The sequence below is a fragment of the Plectropomus leopardus genome, chromosome 14 (assembly GCF_008729295.1).
Source record: "Plectropomus leopardus isolate mb chromosome 14, YSFRI_Pleo_2.0, whole genome shotgun sequence".
NCBI classification, from domain to species: domain Eukaryota; kingdom Metazoa; phylum Chordata; class Actinopteri; order Perciformes; family Serranidae; genus Plectropomus; species Plectropomus leopardus.
Window position 1 is genome coordinate 16,851,831 of NC_056476.1, and position 14,993 is coordinate 16,866,823.

The 14,993-nt window shown below is 36.2% G+C and overlaps 1 protein-coding gene across 1 annotated transcript; it reads left to right on the top strand.

The window, feature by feature from the left end:
• The first annotated feature begins 4,770 nt into the window (after nucleotides 1–4,770).
• Nucleotides 4,771–14,916, top strand: dhrs7 (dehydrogenase/reductase (SDR family) member 7). The gene is made up of 7 exons (XM_042500587.1): nucleotides 4,771–5,004; nucleotides 6,937–7,089; nucleotides 7,335–7,441; nucleotides 7,845–8,084; nucleotides 9,412–9,534; nucleotides 9,654–9,869; nucleotides 12,924–14,916. The coding sequence occupies exons 1-7, from the start codon at nucleotides 4,875–4,877 to the stop codon at nucleotides 12,963–12,965; spliced, it is 1,011 nt and encodes a 336-aa protein (XP_042356521.1). The 5' UTR covers nucleotides 4,771–4,874; the 3' UTR covers nucleotides 12,966–14,916.
• The last annotated feature ends 77 nt before the right edge of the window (nucleotides 14,917–14,993 follow it).

Below are 14,993 nucleotides of genomic sequence, written 5' to 3' on the forward strand. Positions count from 1 at the left end.
TTTTGTTTTATGCTTTTTGTTTGCATGTTTGTTTGTTTTTACTTTATTGTTAAGTTTCAGTCTTTCACTTCTCGTTTTGACCATTTGTGCTTTCTATGATGTCTGATTCTGTATTATTAGATATTTTAAATGCACAATCATTACACATAATAAGTTATATCACTGTCCCTTCTCCCGTGTATTGGTCATCCTCATTGAATGTGTATACTGTGGGGAAAAGCACGGGGAATTTGTGACAAATACTGTATAAATACCAAGCTTAAGGAGACATTAACAAGATATTACAAAGACTTTATCCAGAAAAGATTTTGTTGGAAATTCTTAAACTGAATATTTATTAATGTGATTTTTGTCAGCTGGAAAAAGAAAACATTTGTCACTTATTTTTTCTATGTATTTACACCAGAATGTTTTTGGATTGATGTTGCCAACCTTCTAATAATAATAAACTTTAAATGAATTTTGCGTATTTGATATAATGTTATAGCATAACCTAGCATCATCCAATATGAATTTATTTATTTTTTGTTTGCTTTTTAGCTTTTGTCTTTTTAATGTATTTTTATTTATTCATGCTTTTTTTGTTTTGTCCTTCTATTTATATATATAGGCTATGCATTTTTGTAATGATCACTTGTCGAAGTTATTTTTTTTTTTAAGAAACGAAAGGAAAAAAGGCTTTTAAAAAACCCACAATCATTGGAAAATGAGTGGCTGTCAAATGCATACAATTCTATTAGCGCCGCAGCAACATGACTCTTTACATTTTTAGAATTTGTTCCATTTAGTTCAATAACATCTGTAAAGGCTGGAAGAGTCGTGTGATTAATTCATTTAATACCACTACTGTGTTTGGGACATCAACAGGAAGTCAGATGGCTCTCCGCGTGCCATGTGCGCCTCTATGCCATGGATCTATTATATGCGCTATGTGAGCAACTTTTATTGTAATGAATGGGGCGCCATCTTTAGATGCGGTATCCAGTTCTACTTGACACATCAGAGGCAGCACCCGGATGTTGCAGGTTGCGTACTCGAAAACATGACATCATCCCTACAGAGTCGAGCTGCTCAGGCTACAACACAGGAGGCATGTGTGCTCGGATATACGCTCCCAAATGTGATATTTACATCATGTCACAGATCTTATATTAGATATCAGCAGATATTGCATAGATACTACCCTTATTGTTAATCTTAGAGTAGCCATTTCTCCAACTTGTTTTTTTTCTGTAGAGCAGAAATTGAATCAGTCTCTAATTTATTCTATGAATGTTCACTCTCAAGGTTGAAGGTTCTCTGTTGATCTATCCCTACATGTTTTAATAAGTTTTAAAAGACACCAATATTGGAAGACATGGTCTTGTTTCTTCACTGCTTTGCAGCCTCGCTGTGGCAGCGATGTTATGTAATGCAACTGTAGTGTAGTTCATTTATTGCCTAACTTTTGCTTTTTACCCCTGGCAAGTGCATTTAGTAATCAAAAAATCTGAAAGTAGTGTTCTTTGTGAAGATTATCTAGCTGAACAAAATGTGTAAGTACTATAATTGTTTGTTTACCACAGAGCTTATTTTCTGCAATGATCCAAATCCAATGCAAAATCACCTGCTGACAAGTTATTAAGGATTTAAGTTGTGCATACTTAGGGGCTGAGCCGATTGAGTGACAGGCTGTTTGTGAGGCGTCACAACAGTCTGTGAGTCATATCTACCACAGCTCCACCCTATCCAAATATGGTCACTTCTGGCTCAAAAACAAATAAATAAATAAAATGTGATGTCCCAAAAGGCGCACAAAAGGTCTGTGGTTAACACAAGCTGAAGACACCTTCATGTTTTGTTTTACAAAATAAATTACATCAGTAAATACTCCACAGTCAAACTTTGAAGCTTTTAAGGCTTAGCCTCTGAAAAATAAATCAACTTCTTATTTAGTGATTACTAAAATCTGATCTTTTTCTTACAACCCCCCGTTAAGAGAAATAAGGAGCAAAAGAATAAATCAGCAGGAGTCCTTTTGCTGTGCTCATAGGCTTCTCAGAGGTTTCTAAACTCCAAAACAGATATAATACACTGAGTTGAGACTTTTGGATCTTACTGTTATCCTAAGAGCTGATTATTTCAGACAAATGAAGATTACTGCAACGAGAGAAGAGAGAGAGCATTAAAACATTTTTAAATTAGAATTGGACGGAGACAAGAGGAATACTATTCCTCAGGAGTTGAATTTATGAAATGGTCAAAAACTCATGTTGATGTTATACTGAACTCAGTTATGTCTAGGAGAAATAGGCTGGACAAAGATGAGATCTCATTTTAACTTTACCTTTCCTCACCATCTCATCCTCCACACTTTAAAATAAAAATATAGTGTGTTTTTGTTTGTTTGCATTTAGCACACAGGGACTGCAACTGCATTTTGATGACAATAATTTTACCCTAGACCTTGAAGGTAAGTTCTTCAGTTTTGCTGCCTTAAAGGGGTCAAATTTAAGTATATAAAAGTCTATATAAACAGTCTGTAAGTTAACTGTTGTAATTAAATTTAATTTTAGAATCTAAACTCTCTTTAGTTGCTAAACCCAGGGATTTCCAGGAAGAAAATACAGAGGACACAACCTCAGTTTTCTCAATGGGAGAATCTACATTGTCAGTAATAACCAGATAATTGTTCTTTGGTGTTCACAATTGGAAAATGATTCTATCTCTGCTGCATAAGACCTGCATGAACCAACTTTTTGGTCAATAGTTAATGAAAATTAGAATGCTGAATGGTGAATGGCCTCTTTTGACAAAAAAAATACACAATAGAGGACTCTTTATCTTTGATGCTTTAGAAACACCTAACTAACTGAACATGAGTCAGCCGGTGCTTTATCGATTTAATGTTTTATGTCCAAATATCTGCTTTACGTAATAATATTATTCAGGATTGTGCTAAAAGAGAAGCTGTACCTCTTTTAACAGGCCCCTGTGTCACGGTCACCTTTTTAAGCTTCTCCTGTTCTTTATCTCTTGACCTGTGCATTATTGCACCATTAGAGGCCACGGACAATTTTTTCCAATTTTCCTTGGTCATATTATGCTTTGTGTATTTGTGTATCGCCCTGCTGCACATTTGAACGCAGTGAGAGTGAGCTTGGCTTATTTTGGTTTTCCATCTGTGTTCTGAAAGAGGATATTGTTTTGAAACAATCGCTTTTAGAGAAGCGACAAGCTTCAGAGGAACAGTTGTGGTTGAAGCTCATTATTGCAAAAATCTAACATTTGCCACTGCGAAAAAGGGCAGTTTCTGCAATCTGAAGGCAAAGAAGACTGTTGCTTCATGAAATTAAAAGCAGATAGATACATAGATTGACTAACTCACGGGCTGACTGATGGAATTCTTTTCATACCTGCATTATACAGACCTAATACACAAAACTGGTCATGGAAATGTAAACCACAAAAACAGTATCACAGTTTACATTAAATGAGCTTAATTTAAGAAGTTTATTTGTGCTTACATGATGCATTTTCCTTAATTATTTGATTTTAATCAAATGACCACACAGCAAACCTGGGGCAATAGACCTATTTCAACCAGTGGTGTAGCTAAGTACATTTACTCAAGTACTGCATTTAATATGCATAATATACATATCCTTAAATTATTTGATTTTGATCAAATGACTGCAGAGCAAACGCAGGCCATATTCCATGCAGTGGTGCAATGTAACTATACACATTTACTCAAATACTGAACCTAAGAAGCTACGGCTACTCCTCTACAATCCAAAGGAAAATATTGTTCTTTTTACTGTATTTATCTGACAGATTTAGTTACTTGTTACTTTATAAATTAGCTTTTTTGCATAAAAATATTTTGTAAAATACAACGTGTTTGTTATAAATTAAACTACCTAACATTTCATACACATACAGGAGAAACAATTTGTAAAGTAACCAATTAGCTGATTGGAAAAAATAATAGGCAACTACTTCAATAAACATTCCTATAATTTTCTATTTAAAAAAAAAAAAACAATAAAAAAGTTTTCTGCTATGGTTGTTTTTACATTTTATACTTTAAATACATTTTCCTGATTATACCTAATTACTTTTACCAAAATAACATTCCCAAAGCAGAGCTTTTACTTTGAACAGTTTTAGTGCTTTTACTTAAGTAAAGGAAAAAAATACCACAGAAGCAAACTGTAATAACTGAAGAGCATGCCCCAGGGCCTCATTGCAGCTTAAACTGACCATGACTGAAAATACTAAAGAAATACAGACTAAACTGTTGTTATATACAGTGGTGTAATGTAACAAAGTGATAATACTTTGTTACAGTACTTAAGTATTTTTTGGTGCTTTCTGTACTTGAGCCAACTGTCACTTTTGCTCCACTACATTTCCTAAATAAAATGTATACTTTTACTCCAATATAGTCCCCAATACATGTTTGTTGCTTACTACAAAATGATATATAAGGGAGGATGGAGGAAGAGACAGATGGATGAATAAAGAGGTGTAAAGAAAAGAAAAACTGAATTTTGAAAAAAAAGACTCATTTATTTATCTGTTAATTTATTTATTTATTTATTTATTTATTTATTCAATACTGACTAAAATGTCATTCCATTCAGATAGGCCTTCTTCACCCACCACTGGTTATATATTTTATATTTCCTCGAAAATCTACTTGATGGTATATATACCCACCTTGGTTGGTGCTCCTCATCGTTAGAGCTTTAATTTTGAAAATATCAGCGCGGAAGTGACGTCGATATCCTTTAACTGCAGCTTTGTTATTGCAGAGGGAGCTTGAGTCTAAACCTAAACTATAAGTGTATTCATATATTTATAATAGATCCACGATTCATATACAACAAATGGACTGTTGCATTGTATCCGCACTGTGGTGTTTTATACCACTTTATTTATTTATTCACCTCCTGTGTTTTATTTTCGGGGACGCAGATTTCACTTTGCTGTGGGCAAGTGTGTTAGGACACAGACCAGGTGAGTTAACCTGTCTTCATGTCTCTTATTGAGTTTCATATTCACTAACAAGGTAATGTATCCGTAGATGGTTGCAGACAATATCCCCCGGTGAGCCCTCGGTATCGTTGATAAACCGTGAATAAACAGTCGTTAAACAATAATTAGCTCTTAATATTTGATCCATGTCTGTTAACTCAAATGTTGCTCCTCTGGGCTCCTAAAAGATCAAACTCCACCTTTTGTATGTGGTTAAATTTTACCTAAACTCCTAAAAGTTAGTGCAGTCATATCTGGGATTCATATCAAGGACCATAATGCCGAGTTATAGTACAGGTTATAAAGTATTATTGTAGCTGTTAAAATCGATGTTAGAATATTTCTCTCTGAAATGTAGAGGATTTTAACCCCTTGAAACCTCGACAAATTGGTCTGATTTTCGTCAAAAACATGGGAAGGAGGCAATGAGCAACTCACTCAAGATGGTATGACCGACACATCTGGAAGAAAATTAGTAAAAAAAATAATAAAATAAAGAAAAAAAAGAAAGAAAATTACCTTTACAAATAGCAAAAAAAAAAAGAAAAGAAAAGAAAAGAAAGAAATAAACAAATTAATAAATAAAATACAGATTGGAAATGGGGAAAAAACAAGGAAATTACCTAAAAATATTTTAAAGTTCTAAATATTTTATAGAATAATTTTAAAAATATAATTGTATTGATTAGACATATAGTTCTCCTAGCTTTTTAACAATAATATTTTCCTAAATCTACTAATTTCTTGCAATTTGCAGGACATTTCTTTCCAAGATGCTCATTTCCCTCTTCTCCATGTATTTCAATAAATCAAACCAATTTTTTTTAGGATTCAAAGGTTTAAATACTAGTAAAAGGCTTCTGAATGTACAAGAAATTTGGCACAAGTGATGCTGATCCAAGTTTCAAAAGGTTAATTTATAAATTACCATAAAATGAAAACACTACATTAAAATAAAATCATCATAGTATATATTTACCATAGCTGTAAAATAAATGTAAGGGAGTAAAGGTAAAATATTTTCCTCCGAAATGTAGAGAAGCATGTTGCAAAAAAGTAAATACACAAGCAAAACTATTTAAAGCTGTACCCAAGAAAAGTTACTGACAGTGATGGAATGTAACGAATAATATAAGTACAGTTACTCAAGTAAAGTTCTGAAGTACAATTTTGTGCTACTTTGCATAAGTATTTCGATTGTATGCTACTTTTTTTTAACCTCTACTCCACCACATATCAAAGAAAAATCAATTCAAACAATCAATTTGTTGCCTGAAATTATAAAATATGATTTCTGTGAAATGTAGATGTCAATTCCATCAATTTGTATATTGCAATATATTATTTATTATAATAGTAACGACTTACTTTAAACAAAATTAAGATTAATAATACAAATATAAATCAACTAAGAAATTCTGATATATTATTTTTTTATAGATAAGGCGACCCAGCAGTATATATGGTTCATTAAAACGAGCCCCACCTTCACCAGCTGAAGTCATAATCAAATGATATAAATAAAAATATATATTTTCTGAAATCAGCCATTCTGCATAATGAGTGCTTTTACTTTTGGCCTTTAAGTATAACCTGACACAAATACTTTTCAACTGTTGCTTGAGTGATATTTTGAATGTATGATTGTAACAGCTTATTTCTACAGTGTGGTATTGCTACTTCTACTAATATAAATGATTAGATTAGTTCTTCCACCACTGTCAACCTTCCACAGAGTTATTATTCATTTTTCTGAATTTGTTTTGAAGGTTTCTTCGGGGAACGAAAACCAGTAGTGGTCTCATTTTAAAAAATAAAAATTGAAAAAAACATTTTGCTCATGTGATGTTGAGCAGACTCAGACTCAGCATATGCTGCATAAGAAATTTTCGTGTTTTTGTTTTTTGTTACCAGAGAAAAAGCTGAAGGGGCTGGTGGTGTGGGTCACTGGAGCCTCCAGCGGTATTGGAGAGGAGCTGGCCTTCCAGTTAGCACAGTGTGGCTCACGTCTCATCCTGTCTGCTCGACGTGAAGATGAGCTAAACAGGGTGAAACGACGCTGTTTAGGTCGGAAGTTTAAAAATGTTATTACTTTTGAATTATTATTTTTGTATGGCCTGGTTAAAAGAAAGTCCAGTTAAAATTCATTAATACTAAAACTTAACTGTCGATTCAGACGCAGAATAGTAATGCAGTAATCACACAACTAACAGTGAATAAGAGTTTCAGTACTGCACCTGAGTTTCTTTGATTTTCATGTAGCTTTACTCAGTTTTGACCAGCTGAACTCTGTCCGTCATTTATTCCTCAAGATTGCTCCGACCTCCAGGATGAAGATGTTCGTGTTCTTCCACTTGATCTGTTGGAGAGGACGTCACACGAGGGAAAAACAAAAGCTGCAATTCAGTACTTTGGACATGTAAGGCTGCTACAGTTGCTATTTTATAATACAATGTGTTTTTATCGTTAGTGTCACTGCAAAAAGAACATTTCTATTTGATCAGCAGCCTAATTTGGTGGGAATGAAGATGACTTTGTTGTTGTTTTCAGCTGATGGTATTGCTATTATGCTCCTTTATTTGTGTGTGTGTGACCTTCTGTTGTAAAAAAAAAACAGCAACTCATTCACAGTATTTGATGGACTGGTTTTCAGTTACATAATAGACACCCTCTCTGCTTGCTTGAAGGACACGGCATTTAGTCCATAAACATTTCACTTTTGTTCCCTTTCCATTATACCACGTACAGATGACCTACGACCGAGCCGAAGTATTCTGTCAGTGCAGATCAAATGAATTTTTCTGTCCACTTGTCCTCTTCAGATTGATGTCTTAATTAACAATGGCGGCCGCAGCCAGCGCTCTCTGTGCTTAGAGACCAGTGTTGATGTGTATCAGGCCCTGATGGAGCTCAACTTCCTGGGTACGGTCTCCATCACCAAGCAGGTGCTGCCCCACATGACGCAGCGAGGAACTGGGAGCATTGTGACTGTCAGCAGCGTGGTCGGCCTCGCTGGGGCGCCCCTGGCAACAGGATACTCAGCCAGCAAACATGCTCTTCAGGTGATACAGAGAGCAGCTGTTTGGACCAGAGCTACAACAGTCAAATAACATTGTGGGGTTTTTTTTTCTAATTTCAATCCAGAAAGTGTTTGCCAACAAGTTGTTGACTTGATTTTTTTGGGGAACATTTTTCTCTCATAGAGGAGCAGATCTGGTTTATCTGGACCGCTCCATGAAGGGAAATTTTAGTGTTTTTCAAATCTATTTTTTCAAAACCTTTCATTGTATAAAAACAAACCACTGTATGTATATTTTTTTATGCAATCAGTGGGATCTAAATCAACATCCAACATCATAGCACTACTTTCTGTGCATTCTGAGCGAGAATTAAGGAATTAACATTTGCCTATATCAGTAAAGATAAAAATAAAAGTGCTTTCAGGATTATTCATGTGAACAAATTAAGAAAATAAGAAACTGTAAAAACCTGAAAGTGTTGGAAAATCAATACAGTATCATGAAACATAATATAGCAATACTGAAGTACATCGATATTTTCTTACACCTCTATTTGTCAGTGTGTGTGTAACTGAGTCTAACGAGTTTTACCATGACATTGAAAATCTTTTAGGTAACACTAAGATACACTTTCTGTACTCCAGCACAACACACCGCTCTCCAGCTCTCCCAACGATTCTACTGTTGTTTTCCTGCAACAAGTCACCTCTCGTGAGACTTCAGAACGAGACTTCAGCTTGAGGAAGACTTAGTTTGACAAACCTTTGACAAGACCTCTTTACAAGGGAGACCTGGCCAAAAATAACAGCAAGTTTTGACAATCATCCTAAAACATACAGCAACATAAATTTGATAACACTGAAATGATCAGATAACCTGAAAACAGATTTCACCATAGTTTTAAGATCAATCAGGATCACCATGTCTTGAAGTTTAAGATCATTTTGCGAATTGCTCCACGCAGCGGGCACAGAGAACCTAAAAGCTTTTCTTTTTCTATTTTAGTTTTGACTTTGGGCACCACAAAAGTCCTGCAGATGAGTGAAAGATAAAGACAAACATTTCTGTAGTGTCCTTTCCATAATGTTGTCGGACACTTTCAACAACAACACTTTTAACAATCTGAGCCTGTCGGTGACAAAAACAAGCACTTTTAGCCCTGAGTGGTTACATCGCAGCCTGTCATGTCTGCAGCGCACACCCTAAACACTGGACCAAATTCAAAAATTGTTGCCTCCATTTGTCACTTAGACATAAAAACGTGAAAAACAGGGCCCAGCCTGAAAGCACTTAAGCTTTCCTTAAACTTTTTTATTAGTTTTATATGTGAAATAAAGACCTTTGCTGATTGTTACTGTGCTGTCTACAGGGTTTCTTTAATTCCCTTCGGACGGAGCTCACTGACTTTCCAAACATCCTGATCAGCACAGTGTGTCCAGGCCCTGTACAATCACAGATTGTCCACAATGCCTTCACAGAGGAACTGAACAAGGTATTTGTTAGAGAGCTGTTGATTCTGAACATAACAGTCCTGTATTTACCTGTTTATGATATGACAGTAGCTATGCCAGTATTATGTTCTCGTTAAATGTTTTCTTTTAATTACCTGAGCCCCTGGCTGCAGCTGGTAACCAGGAGCACAAGATGCCAACAAGCCGCTGTGTGCGTTTGATGCTGGTGGGAATCGCCAACGGCATCAAGGAAATGTGGATCGCCCAGCAGCCGTTCCTCCTGTTTTACTACGCCTGGCAGTACACGCCCACATTCGCCTGGTTCATCACAAACATGCTGGGCAGAAAAAGGGTGCAGAATTTCAAAGCTGGTCTGGTAGGTATATAATTGTCTTTGTACAAAGTCAGTGTGGTGCAAATTCACCCAAAACATTGGCTGGATTTATAATCAGGGAGCCAAAAGCTTCAGGAGCAACAGTCATGACTCTGTGTAGACAGGCAAGGTGACTGTCATTTTCCAGCAGAGGACCACCTGATATGAATTAATTAAATGATCCTTCACGCTCTGTCACTAACGAGAACAAACACAGGTGGTTGAGATTCATGTCGTTTTACTTAGTCCTGAATTCTGCTGCTAAAATCCGAACTGAAGATGTGTTACAGGAAGCCAATAAGAGATGATTATTGTTCTATATAAAGTCATACTTATATTTCAGTTGACTGGTCCCTTAGTTTTTTAGACCCTGCACACTCACAAAGATGTTTCTAGTTACTGTGAAGATAATGAACTTAAAGAAGTTGTTCAGCATTTTAGGAATTAGACGTCTTTCCTTTGTTACTGAGAGTTAGATCAGAAGACAGGTACCACTATCATTTCTGACATATAAATGTGTAGATATAGCTTTCCAAGTTTATGGACGGGTATATATTGAAAAGGCTGCTCATAGTTACGTTGGGAAAAGGCTCCCCTAAGTCACATCACGTTACCAGACAAAGGTTGGATAATGTTACGACTCAAGTGGCCGAAACTCTTAAAAATGTAAATTACATTATCTTATGTATGTAAATATTTATCAGTCTTGGGAGGTAAATTTGGTAGTTTTTTATTTATTATTATTGTTATTATTATTATTATTATTATCATACGATCAATTTCTCATCATTTCTCAGCACCTTAGGGGTAATTTGGCAGAGAAGTTACAGCCATAGGCTGCATGTCTTTTAAATCAGATTTTCATAGAAAGAAACATATTAGCGTAATAGATCAGAACTGAAAATGTCCTCGGAAAAGGCCTGAAAATGATCTCTAGAAAAGAAAGAATAGTTCTTTCTTATTAATTCCTAATTTTGACTTATTTCTTGGCACTGAGCATTTGGTGGACAACCAGTGGACACTCCTCGAAGTTACTCGTGCTGGCCAAAAATAAATGGACTAACACATAACCCACCCACAAACAATAATTCTTGTTTTAACACTTTTAACATTTTTTTTGATGGATGAGGATTTTACTTTAAATCAGAGCCAGGCTACCTGTTTCCCCATCTCCAGTCTTTGTGCTAAGCTTAGCCACATTTATCATAGAGATATGAGTGATTACAATCTTCTCATCTGACTCTTTCAAGAAAGCAAATCAGCAAATTTCCCAAAATGTCAAACTATTCTTTTAAAGTTGGGTGGAGCTATGCTGATTTTTTACTTAATACCAATCAACCACAAACTCACATAGTCCCAGTTAGACATTTAATTTGGCCAAAATGAGTGCTAAATTAGTTTACTTTTTAAATTATTTCCCATATTTGTGATGTACAAATTCAGATGAAAAGGCTCACTGTAGTCAGAATCTACCACGAAGCCTCACATGTGGTGACACCAGTTTGTTTTTATGTTCGGCCTTATGGTTTGGCCTTGCTCCGTTGGACCTGTGACCGGGGGATTCTCACTGTGTCAAAGGACTTAAAATACTTGAATAAAGCAGAACGTGGCAGACGCTATGCAAAACTGTGTCTAACAGCTGGGGGGCCTCAGCTGTTACTGACCTTGCTTGGCTCTAACAAGAAGAAGACGGTGGCCAGGCTATGACAGTGAGCATGACTACTTACCCGCGGTGCTGACTGACTGACCAGTGTGCCTGTTGGCTCCTGCTGGACAGTGACAGCTGAGGGCCGTGAAGAAAGGTCATGTTCCAACTGGCCAGACATCGGAGCGTCACATGCTTATACTTCAGTGAGGTCTGTGATGTATCCTTTTGAGACAAAACCCCCCCAAAAAATCTGCACAATATTCCTAAACAGTGAAGGTTAGGACAGTTACGCCAGGTTTACAAATATCACCAGAATGCAGTACATGGAAAGATAGTTTTCATGAATAACAACAACTACCACCGTGCGATTGTATGCCTCTGCAAACCTACTAAGTTGCAGTTTCAGCTTACATCCATGTCTGTGAAAACATGAACGCTACACACACATCCTCCATTCGTCAGCGCAAAAAGAACCATACAAACAACACAGTTTCAAGATACGTTTCAGCAACTCTGTGCGTGACCAAATGACCTTCTGTTCCTAAATTAGGACATTGAGCCATAAAAGTTTTTTTGCAAATTATGTGGCAGTGAAGTTAACCTTTGACCTCTTGGATATAAAACATCAACACTAAGTTGTTTTATCCTGTCAGACATTTTTGTGAAATTTTGGCATAATTTGAGTATGAATTTCTGAGTTATGGCCAAAACATGTTTTGTGAGGTCAAGTGACCTTCGACCACCGAATTTGAATCAGTTCATTCTTGAGTCTAAGTTAATGTTTGTGCCAAATTTTAGGAGGTTCCCTTAAGATCCTCTTGAGATGTTAAATTTGCAAAATGACAGACATAAGGTCATAGTGACCTTTGAGCTCTGATCACCAAAGTCTAATCACTTTTTTGTTGAGTCCACGTGAATGTTTGTGCCAAATTTGAAAAAAAAAATCCCTCAAGGTGTTTTTGAGGTATTGCTTTCACAAGAATGAGACATATGTAAGGTCATGGTGACCCTGACCTTTTAATTTTGACTGAAAAAAGCTAATTAGTTCATCCTTGAGTCCAAGTGGACGTTTGTGCTAAATTTGAAAAAAAAAAATTCCTTCAGGGCATCCTTGAGATATCGCGTTCATGAGAATGAGACAGACAAGGTCACAGTGACCTTGACCTATGACCACCAATTTAATCAGTTCATCTTTAAGTCCAAGTGGACATTCGTGCCAAATTTGAAGAAATTCCCTCGAGATGTTCTTTCACAAGAATGGAATGGATGTATATATGAAGGTAGAGATGGATTGGCTACCCGAAAACAAAGTGTTTTCCGGCCACAGCTACCGCTGGTGTAGAGGCATTAAAATGCTAAAAGCTAAACAATAGTCAAACATTTCTAACAGCTAGTTCTTTCTTTTGCAGGATGCAGACTCTGCATACTTCACGAAGCCAAAGACCTCCTGAGAATCACACCTTCAAGCGGAAACACATTTGCAGCATTCCTGATGTCCGACCTGGACAGTGGTTTGAGTTTTCCTGCAAAATGTGGTTGTCTTTGCCTTCATTTCAGAGGAAAACATGTAACAAAACAGCTGCTTTGAAAGTGCAGAGCTCTCTCACCAGAGCAGGGCAGGATCATGTCAAATGTGACGAAAATCTTATACTCTATTATTCTAATGGAACAACCATCGTCAGATTATGTGAATTTCTGTCTGAAAGCCTACATGAATTTATAACATAAGCATTATGGACTAGGAATATAGGAATGAAACACCCCTACTAACTGTTTTTACTGCCTAATAAAATTTAGTTTGAATCAATTTTAAAGTTTGTTTAGTCATACATTACAAAACTGCTTCTGCCAAGCTATTTTATTATAAGTATATACAGGTACACATATAAAAATCAACATTATGTACAAGAGAATATGGACAAATTCATTTAACGCTTCATCCTAAAATGTAAACAAGTGAATTGTAAACAAAACAATAGCACTAAAACACCTTACACATACAGCGAGACATACCCAAGGCACATCCTTGATATCTGAACATAACATTAAAATTGTATTTTGTGGACATAAGCGGAGGGGTCACCTGAAAATTATAAAATCTAAAAAGTACAATAAAACCAGAGGTATTCAGCAGGTGCCATCTACTGTAGAGGGGAGGTGGACAAATTCATTCACTTTCTTTGAAGCACAAACATTAATAAACAAACCACACAACTCTTGTGCTTCGCATGGGGACTCCCTAAAAATGCAGGGTTTTTCCGCAGTGCCTTACATCCTGTGTCACGCAGAGTATATCGTGCCTGAAACGCATCCTCATCAGCTCACAAACCTAATCTTTACCTAACCCTGGGACTGAATTTAAGACCCTCACACCTAACTATAACTTGAAACACATAGATTGATTCTTTAAAATTCTTTGTGATAATCTCTGTGATGGTCTATTTAGGTTGTTTTTTGGTCCTTGTACTGAGAGCTGCTGCAACCGCAACTAGACTTCTCTGCATTTTTTCAAATGACTATCTGACTACTGATAAAGGTACCATCATATCCTCATACTGGGAAAAAATAACAACTAAACAGTGCTTTAGTATTTTGACATTTAGATAGACTAAACTGTGTCCCAACGAAAATCTATTCAGACGGGGCACCCACAAGCTCACCCGGGAAAGTGGGCACCCCATAAACAAAAGCCATGTCCGTGTTGCAGCAGTGGCGGGTTCGATTCCATCTTTGAACCTTTGCTGCATTTCATTCCTTCTTCTCTCCCCTTTTCATGCTAAAGCTGGCCTGTTTAATAAAGGCCAAAAAAGCCAAAAAGGTAATCTTTTAAGAAAAAAAAAACTGTCAATATATCTACTCAGATGACCAGTCTTAATTCCAATATCAATATAGTATAAACATTAGACGTCCTTATGGAATTATAAGGCAGACCATTAGTTTCCATGTATATAAATGTGAGACCAGATATACAAATTATAGGACACATGAATGGTATATTCTGTATGCCTTCAAACTTGTAGTGTGTGCCTAATTTTCCAAGCTTTTGAAAAAAACAAAAACAAAACAAAACAAAAAAAAGCTAGCCCATACTTTGCCAACTTCTCATTTTCATCAAATTGCAATATTTCAGGATTTATGTTCTGCATTCTTACAAAGGCGCACCCAGCTTATCATATAAAGTATAAATGTGCACTCAGAGCCAGGCTGAGACGAAGCGTTCACTGCTGCATCCTGCAAAACCATCTGAGTGAAACCCTGTGTTTTTAGGGAATCCCAAACCCATTTTGGACTTTTGTCTTCTTGAATGTGCTGTTCTTGGAGGTAGTCCACATTGTCTATTAAAATCAGTTGACAACATTTTGCAACTTTTACAAGAGTAGAGTGGTGATGCTGCCATTGCTTCTTGCTCTGCGGTGCAGCAAATGAGTCACCAAAAAAAGTCAAAATAATGTGAAAAAAAAAACGTTCCCAACAGACAT

What these genes read in the sequence shown, in the direction of transcription:
- dhrs7 (XM_042500587.1), top strand. Translation starts at nt 4,875, where the DNA reads ATGGACTGTTGCATTGTATCCGCACTGTGGTGTTTTATACCACTTTAT. An exon ending in TCACAGAGGAACTGAACAAG is followed by an intron (nt 9,535 to 9,653) that starts GTATTTGTTAGA and finishes TAATTACCTGAG; the next exon opens with CCCCTGGCTGCAGCTGGTAA. An exon ending in AGAATTTCAAAGCTGGTCTG is followed by an intron (nt 9,870 to 12,923) that starts GTAGGTATATAA and finishes TTTCTTTTGCAG; the next exon opens with GATGCAGACTCTGCATACTT.